The sequence below is a fragment of the Myotis brandtii genome, unplaced genomic scaffold (genome assembly GCF_000412655.1).
Source record: "Myotis brandtii unplaced genomic scaffold, ASM41265v1 scaffold657, whole genome shotgun sequence".
Taxonomy (NCBI): domain Eukaryota; kingdom Metazoa; phylum Chordata; class Mammalia; order Chiroptera; family Vespertilionidae; genus Myotis; species Myotis brandtii.
The window spans coordinates 228,541-239,572 of NW_005370552.1; the positions used below are offsets into that span (position 1 = coordinate 228,541).

The 11,032-nt window shown below is 38.6% G+C and overlaps 1 protein-coding gene across 1 annotated transcript in view; it reads left to right on the forward strand.

Moving 5' to 3' along the window:
- Positions 1 to 11,032, forward strand: part of OTC (ornithine carbamoyltransferase) — a 49,721-nt gene that overhangs the window by 14,313 nt on the left and 24,376 nt on the right. The window contains exon 4 of the mRNA XM_005880869.2: positions 5,507 to 5,594. Within this exon, the coding sequence (XP_005880931.1) occupies positions 5,507 to 5,594 (88 nt within the window). The remainder of the gene's footprint in view (positions 1 to 5,506; positions 5,595 to 11,032) is intronic.

Consider the following 11,032-nt stretch of genomic DNA (forward strand, 5'->3'; position numbering starts at 1 on the left):
GTGCTAATTTAGCCTCTGCCTGAGGCTACCCAGCAGGAGCTATGGAGAGATTCCTCTTCTTTGTTTGGGGTTTGGAGATGCCCAGATGAGGCCCAGCTGTGAAGCAATGCAAGCTGCTGTGGGGCCTTGGACCCTCTTTTGGAAGTTCTGGGTCTCTCTGATTCAGCTGCAGTTTGTTAGGTAATTTTCAGGTTGCAAAGGGCCAGGCCTTTCATATGCAAAAGCCTCTGTGCACAGCTTGGGTGGGGCAGGGTCTCAGGGGATCAACAGGGCAGAGCAAGCAGCTATGGCTGATCCTCAGTCCTACTCTAAGAGGCCCCGTGTCTCAGTGTCCCGGTAATCGCTGCAAGACCTCTGAGAGAAAGCGGCCCTCGAGTCCTGCCGGATGCCAGACAGTCCAATTTCTCCCCGTATGAGTCTGGGTCCCCAGAGACTCACCCAGAACTGGAGTTCAGAGCAGTCGGGAGCTTGAGACTCCCTCCCGATTGAAAAAGACAACCGCGTCCTCAGCTGCCAGCCCTTTCCACGTGCGCCTCTGTACCTCCGCACTTTACTTCCACACCTCCTCTGAGTCTCAGTGCTTTTCTCTTTCCTTCTAGTTGTAGAATTTCCACTCAGCCAGCCTTCCTGTAGTTCTGGATGATGTGCGTTTTGTCTTTTAGTTGTATTTTTCAAGTGGTCGTGCGAGGCAGCAATTCAGGTGTTTACCTATGCCACCATCTTGGTTTCCTCAAATGTTATTTTTAATATCAAATATCCCTAAATAAGAGATATTTTTTATTAATCACATATAATGTGATTGTTACGCTATTAATGAAACCAAGAGTGAATATTTAATAAGTTTTTAATAGACCCTGTATCAAGTACTCTACATTAATTACATGGATTGTCTCACCTAATCTCATGACAACTCTGTAGGGGTGAGACCATAGGCTGAAACAGGTTCAACAAATAGCCCACAGACACATAGCTAATAAATAGCAGACCCAGGATTGGAAGCTATTGTTAAATTTATTTTGTAAGCATATAATTTAATTTAGACATGTGATAGTCATGTATTATTCCAGTAAAATCATTTCTACAGGTGGCATTAAGCATCTTGTTAAATGGAGGCTTTCTATAAAGAAGGGCTCTGAAACTTGCACAAAATCATAAACTGTTGCAACAAATACATGGGAAAAGGAACATAAGACCATAAAAAGTTATGGTTCACAGAGTATTCATCATTGTCCTCAATAAATACCATTGGTTCTAATTTCATATGGCATTTTGCCAAGCTCAACAGTAGAAGAATCAGTCAGAGTAAGGAGCTGCTTTAAATGCTTACAGAAATGGTAAACCTCAACCAAGAACATGGTAGAGCTTTTCTATTATGTAAATGTGCATAATAATAGTTGGCACAATTTTTCATCAAAACCTTTACCTTGGTACTTAGAATGAAAATAGGATGTAATTAAAACTGTCTGTTGCTACCTTGGATTTATGCCAGCCTCTGGGATGAGGTGATCCTCACCAGACAATCCTTGAGAATTCCATCACAATTCTGAGTAGCAGAGATATAGCAGTATTTCTACTTATTCCAGGGGACAGAATAACATTTTCCACTCAACTTAAGCGATATTAATTGCTCATGTAATATTTTAAAATATACTTACTTTATTTCAGAGAGGACAGGAAAGGGAGAAAGAGATAGAAAGATCAATGATGAGAATCATTAATTGGGCCCCCTACTGGGGATGGAGCCTGCATCCCGGGCATTTGCTCTGACCGGGAATCAAACTGAGACCTCCTGGTTCATAGGTAGATGCTCAACCACTGAGCCATGCCTGGCCAGGTATTCATGTAATACATATATATATTTTTAAATATATTTTTTACTGATTTTTTAAAGAGAGGAAGGGAGAGGGATAGAGAGTTAGAAACATCGATGAGAGAGAAACATCGATCAACTGCCTCCTGAACACCTCCTACCGGGGATGTGCCTGCAACCAAGGTACCTGCCCTTGACCAGAATTGAACCTGGGACCCTTCAGTCTGCAGGCCGACGCTCTATCCACTGAACAAAACTGGCTAGGGCCATGTAATATTTTTTATTAATTTAAGTGTAACACACCTATAGAAAGTAAACAAACCATTAAGCATATAGTTCAATGAATTCTTACAGTGAACACATCCTTGTAACTAATACCCAGATAGATAAACAGGACATTAATAGCAATCAGAAGCCCTCCCTTGTATCTCCTTCCAGTTACTACTCCCCCCATCCTAGGGTTACCATTATCCTGGTTTTGAACATTGCAGATGTTTCTACCAGTTTTGCCTGTTTGGGAGCATTATATAAGTGGAATCATTCAGCATATGCTCTTTTGTATCTGGCTTATTTTGTTCAAATTTATGTTAGTGATATATCTCAATGTCATTGTGTGTACTTGTAGATCCTTTATTCCTCACTCACTCTTTGTGTATGCCTGCCTGGAAAACTGTGCAATTCTCCTGTGTGTTTACTTATGATTATATTATTTTATTGCAAGTTAATTGAGCAGATAGACAGATACATTTATTAATCTTGTTAAGTGCAGTAGCTGATAGAAAAATCACAGGATATCCTAAGAGATGACTCTTTTCATTATTTAACATTGGTATTTGACTTTTAAGGTGAAATAGAAGCTGGTGTTTTCCAAGCTGTTTCAAATTCATCACCTTTACAAAGGTGGCAATATAAAAATCATGATACCATTCTGCAGGTAGGAAAGTGAAGAACAGAGAGAAGTTAATGACTGCCTTAGTTCTATCAGCAAGAGCCTTCAGAGCCCCCAGATTTCTAGTGCATGAATATACATACATACATATACATATTATATATTGATTTCAGAGAGAAAGGGAGAGGGAGAGCTAGAAACATCAATGATGACAGAGAATCATTGATAGGCTGCCTCCTGCACGATGGACCGAGCCTGCAACCCAGTACGTGCCCTTGATCGGAATTAAACCTGGGACCCTTCAGTCTGCAGTCTGACGCTCTATCCACTGAGCCAAACAGGCTAGGGCCATGAATTCTTTTGAGCAAAATAACAGCTACTATTATATCCCCAGACATAAATTAAGATATTAACAGAAGAAACTCTTTGTTCAAAAATATTTGATGAAGGTTGAAGAGAGAGTAGCGACCCATCCCTCTGCCCTCCTCTCCTCAGCAATTTCTTCTCAGAGTCAATGTCCCCCTTTTTATCTTCTTTAAGAACTGCTGAAGGCTTTGAATCCTACTTCTTAACACTTTCTATAACCCCCCTTCCTCCACCTACCTCAGAGGAAAATGAAAATGAACTAATCCTGGGTTATTACAGCAAAATGACTTCTAGTCAAAATAAGAGTGTGACTTGGAGCATTCCTGCCCGGAGGTCTTAAACTTTGTGTGAAATGTTCTTCCATAGTCCTCAATCTTCAATTACAATCATCCCCATGCTAGGCATATAGTAGACACACAATAAATACTTTCTAGATGAATTTTCAGTATTCATATTTATTTCGGTGCCTAAATTCCATTACTTCACTTCACACATAATAGAACATTCTGTTCTTTCTGTTAACAAAATTAGATGTTTGCAAGTGAAAAGAATGGGTCCTCTTTCCAGAGTCAAAATCCCTCCTAAATCCATTCAACAAGTATTTGTTGAGCAATTACTATGTACCACAATTTATTCTAGATCAGCCGTAGGCAAACTACAGCCCGTTTGAAATGAATAAAACTAAAAAAAAAAAAAAGACCGTACCCTTTTATGTAATGATGTTTACTTTGAATTTATATTAGTTCACACAAACACTCCATCCATGCTTTTGTTCCGGCCCTCTGGTCCAGTTTAAGAACCCATTGTGGCCCTTGAGTCAAAAAGTTTGCCCACCCCTGTTCTAGATTCTTGAGAGTGATACATCAGTGAACAAAATAAAGGAAAACCCCTGCCTCCGTGTGGGTACACAAACAATAAATAATAGACAATCAATAAGTGAATGATAATACAATATCAGTGGAAGGTGATAAATGCTCTCAGAAAGGAGAAAAATGTGCCTGGAATTGGGAGAAAAACATGTATTCCATTATTTGGATTTTGGCTTTACTCTGAGTAAAATGGGAAAACTTTGGATGGTTTTGAATGAAGGAGGGACATGATCTAACACGCATTTTAAAAGAATCTCTATTGAGAATAGAGTGTTGGGGTGGGGATGGAGGCAAGATAGAAACAGTGAAACATGTTAATATGTAACTATAGTACATAGAAGTTGGGGCAGGGTGGTAACAATGGAGGGAGTAAGATATATAGATTCTGGGTATGTATTGAAGGGAGAGCCAACAAGATTCCTGATGTATTGGGTAAGAGAGAGACATTAAGGATGACTCTAAAGTTTTTGTATAAGGAAGAGGTCAGGGAAAAGAAAATGGAGACTGAGAAGGACCAATGACCAAGTAGATATAAAAGGAAGATGGTGTGGTATCCTAGAGAGTGTGGCAAGAAATTTTTATCAAGGACAGGGTGGTGAACAATTTTGTTAAATGCTGCTATGGCAAGAGAGAAATGGCCACTAGATGTAGCAATGTGAAGGTAATTGGTGACTTTGGTGAGAGAAGCTTTGGTGCAGTGTTGGGAGACCAAAGCCTTACGGGAATAGGTTTGAAGAAAATCAGAAAAGAAGAACCGAAGAGAAAAAGAAAAAACAGAGTTTTGCTGCAAAGGGAGCAAAGAATTAAAGAGATATCTAGTAGGGGAAATAAGGACAAGACAACATTTGCATTTGTTTTTATTGAGTGAGAAAATGAGATGTAGGTAATGTAAGGGAGAAATGGAAGAGTAACATGCTTGAGTAGGCAAGGGGTATGGCTTCTAGTGCATACATGTATGTTTTCTGAAGGAAAACAGAATATGTGGGTACAGATGCTAGCAAGTGGGATAATGGGGTGGTGGAGGAATCTAGAAGTTCTCTTATTGCTGGCTTTACTTTCAAAATATATCAAGAACCCTATTACTTTCTCATCATTTCAGCCACTACCTGCCTGGTCCAATCTATTAACTCTCACCCAAAGTTTTGCAACATAAGTCCAATTATGTAACTCCTCTGCTCCAACCCTCCAATGGAAAGTGATGCTGGGCCTGAAAGCTAGTAGCAGTGAAACATCACAAATGGAGTTAGACTCTATTACAGGATCCTTAGCAAGTAGAACTATTAGTGTGTTTTGTGTTCTCTGATTCTACCTGGGACATAGCATATCTGATCTGCCAGGTTTTGCACAAGAGAATGGAAAAACAGGCATACATCTGAAGGAGAGGTCAGTGCTTATACCGAAATTTCCCTAGGTTCCTTATTTTGCTTTGCTTGGGAATTACCTACTAGAGAGGTTGGAGAGCTTTAAAGATTTTGACTTTTCAATTGAGATGGTGACAGTACTTAATAATTGTGTTTCCCACTTTAGTTCTTTTTTTTCAAAATGCATTTTTTTCTCTTTCTTTTATTGTAGGCTTTGCACTTTTGGGAGGACACCCTTGTTTTCTTACCACACAAGACATTCACTTGGGTGTGAATGAAAGTCTCACGGACACAGCCCGGTTTGTAAATCTTCTTAGCTTCAATTATTATTTCAAAATTAATGGATACATTTCAAAAAGAAAATATGCTTTTCTCTCTCAGTGTCCTCTGTACCGATCATACAATTTCAAATTTAGGGAAAATTAGGAATCATCAAGCATGACCCTTACATTTACAATTGAAGAAATTGAGGTCCTGGGAAATGGACACATTCAATGACTCATATGTACTTAGCATTAAAGCACATATTAATATTAATAGCAAATATTATTGAGCATTTATTATGTGTCAGCATTGATCTAACTCATTTAATCCTTATAACAACCCAAAGAGATTCACATAAAGAGGTGAATCAACTTAATTAGGGACACCTAACTACTATAAACACAAAATCTCAATGGCTTAACATAGTGTGGATGTTCCTGATTGGTAAGAGGAAAGGGATAATTATATATGTGGTTATTGAGAGACTCTGGATGAGAGTGGCTCTACAATCTTCAACATGTGGCCTCTAAGGTCACCCTGGATGTCAACATCCAGCCAGGAGCTAGGGGAAGAAAGAATGGAGACCAGATACTTGCTTCAAAGCCACCTTAGCAGGGAAGTGGAACAATCACTTCTACTCACATACTATTGACAATTTCTAGCAGCTCACCCCTACCCAGATGAAATAGAGGTGGGGAAAGGCTTGTAGCAACTATACTGAAGATTGAAACATAGGGGCCACTGATTCCCCATGCAGTACTCTCAACATTATATCATGTCTGGTTGAGAAATACAGAGCAAATGTCTTTGTTTAGATATTTTAACCTTGATATGGAAGATTAATGTTTTGTTTTGTTTTTCTGAAAATGATGTGCCATAAAGCAACTCCTTGCAGACACTGCCTCCTTTTTATAGTAGCTGAAGAGATTTGAAATAAATCAACTTTAAATCTTTCTGTTACATTATTTCAGATGAGACAATGTTAGTATTAAGAAGTGTTGAACAAAAAGAATAAATAAACACAAATGAGGCTTTCTTCCAAATATGCTACCACTGACTGGGATTATATTTGCCCAATAATTCTCCTTTCACAAAAGTGAAGTATACTTTATTCAAGAGCAAATATAACAAGCTGGTCAAGAGATGAAGCCAGGGTCACAGCCAAGATAGAGTTTCAGTGGGGATCTTCCATATAGGACCAAGTGACTGATGGTAAATCAGTCATGTGTGAACTAGTGGTTTGAAAAGGGTACAGTTGGAGGAACAGCTGAGCATCCAATAAATAGTTAAGGAGTGCAGATTGGCAGCCAGAAAGAGGTCAGGGCCCAGAAATCAGTGGAGTGGGCAGGACCCCAAAAACAAGGGACAAGTAGCCAAGCATGGGTTGAAAGATGAGGATGAGTATAAACATGTTTTTGTGTGTGTGTGTGTGTGTGTTTGCTCTGTACACAATTCCCATCACAAGTTTTTAGTCAGAGATGCTCTACACAGATCCTGAGAAAAACCAATCTGCTTACAAGTTCCAACATGTTTGGGACCTTTTAGTCTACATATGTAATTAGATCCATTGCTACATGTATATATGAATACATAAAATTTGAACCATAGAATTCCTTCTTATCCTTCCATCTTATCCAAAAGACTCTGAATGCAAATAATAACTCCTCCTTAAAGGGTATATACCATAGACCTCTTGTACTATTATCTCTAAATCTTTGTAAAAACCTTACAAAGTAATTATTGGCCCAATTTTATAGACAATGAAACCATGATTCAGACTTAGCAGCTAAGTCAGCAGTTAAAACATGCTGTGTTTTTAAGGCTATGCTGTTTTGAATACTACCTCTTCTAAACATCCCATGAGAGGGTCAGTGAAATATGTTATGAAAATCATTTGCTTCTGTGTCATGAGGTCCCCAAGACCACCACCATTTTTGATGATTCACCGGTAAGGATTCACAGCACTCAAAATATGATCATACCCATGGCTATGATTTATTACAGTGAAAGTATACCAATCATAAACAGCAAAGGGAAAAGGCACATGAAACAAAGTTCAAGGGAAACCAGGTGCAAGCTTCCACGAGTCCTCTCCCAGTGGAGCCACTCAGGATGTGCTTAATTCCCTTGATAATGAGTTGTCACAACACATGCAAAATGTTGTCAACCAGGGAATCTTCTTAGACAGTAAGTGCTTGGTGGTTTTATTGGGGGATGGTCACATAGCATCCTTTGTTTGACATTTACCCAAATCCCCGACTCCCAGGAAGAAAGAAGGTGTTTACTTTATTTATTTTTATTTTTAAAAAAATATTTTTACTGATTTCAGAGATAAAGGGAGAGGGAGAGAGAGATAGAAACATCAATGATGAGAGAGAATCATTGATTGGTTGCTTCCTGAGCATCCCACACTGGAGGTCGAGCCAACAACCCGGGCATGTGCCCCTGACTGGAATCAAACCTGGGACCCTTCAGTCCACAGACCAATACTCTATCCACTGAGCCAAACCAGCTAGGGCAGCAGGTGTTTAATTTAAACCGTATTGTTTGTAAAAACAGTTTTGGCACATCAAGCAACTCTTATCAGGCCTGGGAATGGTGGAAAAGTGGTCTAAACCAAAGTTCCCAGACGTCATCTAGAGGCATCTTACAAGCAGTGCGTTCAAAAGATAGTAGTCAGGCTTTCAATCTTAACTCTTTTCTGCATGGCTTGAAAATATCTCTGGATCTTAATTTCCTTTTCTAATATGTGAGGGAGTTCTGATCCTTAAGTTTAACTTTATACACTCAAATGCATGCAAATATATGAAATACAAAGTGGTAGTCCTCAAATAGAGGTGTGTCCCAATGTAAACCACGTGTAGACAGTTGCAGAGTAATTTGGATTGGGGTGGAGATAGGAGGTGGAGAGATAATTTATAATTCTGCAGGTTAGGGTTCATATGAGCATCTATATTTTAACAAGCTCCTGAAATGATTCAGCTGCAACAGTGGCTGAACCACACTTTGAGAGACTCTGAATTGAAAGGTTGTATTGTAATTCTGGGCTCTTGTGCTCTCAATCTATGCTAGCACATTAGTGAAGGGAATGGTAAATAAGAGACAGCTAATAAACTATTTATATGGCTTCATGATAAGTGATTACAAAGGGTACATTGATAGTGGAGACAAAATTATTTCAGATTAGGTAGAATCGAACCATAACCTCCTGGTTCATAGGTTGATATTCAACCACTGAGCTATGCTGGCTAAATTCATGCATTTTAAATATTTAAGGTTTCAGTTAATTGTAGTTATTATTGTTGATGCTCAAAATGTCCCATATTTAGCCAAGGTGATCTATCTTCAAGTTGGCTATTGAGTCATTTTGACATAACTATATTAGTCTTTGATATGGCAAAATATTCCAAGCCCATCTCACACATTTCTTTACCAAGGCCAAGAATTAGCCATTGCTCTAAGAAGCCCTAGTTCATTTTCAATTACTATCAAAAGTATGTTTTTTGAATACTATGCTTTTTCTGGTTATTGCAATAATACTCTTTTTGGTAGAAACTACTAAAAGATATTTTCAAAATATAGATAGAACCACCAATACTGCCATCATCTAGAAATAATTAATGTTAACATTTTATCTCTTGAACCATCTTTCCATTTAAAGTCTAAGTGTTTTAAATGTGTTTTATTCCCCCCCATCATCTCTTTCGCTGCTGTTTAGAAAAAAATAGTTGAATAAATTATTAACTTGTCAATTATTTTTAATCCTAATATTGGCTTTTAAACATCCAAAAGAAACTAATATATGTGAGAAACTTCAAATTTGATAATTTGGATTTTGCAAAAGCTGTTTTGCTACCATTGTGGACAGCTACCTAAGATTGTCTGAAGTTTCAAGAATCTACTGCAAGGCAAACAGAATTCTACATAGTCAATGGGAACAAAAGAGACCAAATGAAAAGGCATTACAGAGCCAGAGAGTATTTTTAACTTGTTAACCTTTCATTTGTAGCACATATAACACAGCTCTTACAATGTTTAAAGCCGGGGTTTTAAATTGATGTAGAGCTATAGAAAGCCAAAATTACAGTTAATGTGCCTATAAGTCCAGCTCTATTTACAGGTTTGTCATTTTTTCCAGTGAAAGGCTTTTTATATTTAAAGATATTTAGTAGCCTGGAAGAAGAAAAATAAGAATGGTGATTTCTCCATGATCTATATCAACTTTAAACATAAAGTAGAAAGCAACATCATTGACAAAATAATATGAACTAATGATCTATTTAAAGGTTTTTAATATCTCTGTTTTCCTAAGTGATTCCAATGTGAAAACAATCTGGGAGCTGCTCCTCCCACATCACTGATACCACTACACCTTCACCTTCAGTGGTATTTTCTATCAAGTTTAGTTGTTGCCCCTACTCCGTAATTTTTATTTACAGTCCAATCTGTCCATCTTATGAATTTATCAAACATTTAGCATTCCTTAGCATAATCTATCTCTAAACGTAAAATAGCAAACATTCCTCAGTGTTTTTAAAAGTGTGCCCCCCAAACCAGCAGCATAAGTAGCACCTGTTAGAAATGCAAATTCTTTTGGGCCCTAAACCAGACCTACTGAATCAGAAACACAACTGGCTGTATTCTAATAAGACCTCCTGGTGATTCTGATGAATGTTCAAGTTTCAGAATGACTGTTTTAAACATTCCCATACTACTTATCCAGCCAATAAATCAAATACATATTACATGAGCAAAACAAGTCTCCTTAGCCATTTAAACACCGTTTGCAAATTTAATCAAATGCTTAACATTTACTAGTAACTCAATCACAAGCCTACTATTTCAGATTTCCTTGAGTGCTCTAAACATTTAAAAAAGGAAAAGCTACCCATAAAGTATCACTTTGATTACAGAGCTGATTAATTTTTTAAAAAATATATATTTTATTGATTTTTTACAGAGAGGAAGGGAGAGGGATAGAGAGTTAGAAACACTGATGACAGAGCAACATCAATCGGTTGCCTCCCGCACACTCCCCACTGGGGATGCGCCCGCAACCAAGGTACATGCTCCTGGCTGGAATCGAACCAGGGACCCTTCAGTCCGCAGGCTGACACTACATCCACTGAGTCAAACCGGCTAGGGCGAGTGGATTAATTTTTAACAAAACTTGGCACAACACTTAATATAGATTTAATATTGCTTTATATTCTTATTCTTACTTTTATTCTTATCCTTGCACTAGAGGCTCAGTGCACAAAAATTTGTGCACTCGGGGGGGGGGGGGTCCCTCAGCCCTGCCTGTGCCCTCTCGCAGTCTAGGACACCTCAGGGGATGACCACCTGCTGGCTTAGGTCTGCTCCCCAGGGGATTGGGCCTAAGCTGGCAATCAGACATCCCTCTGACAGCCCGGCAGCCCTCAGGGGATGTCCACTTGCCAGCAGGGAGCAGACCTAAGCTGCAGTCGGACAT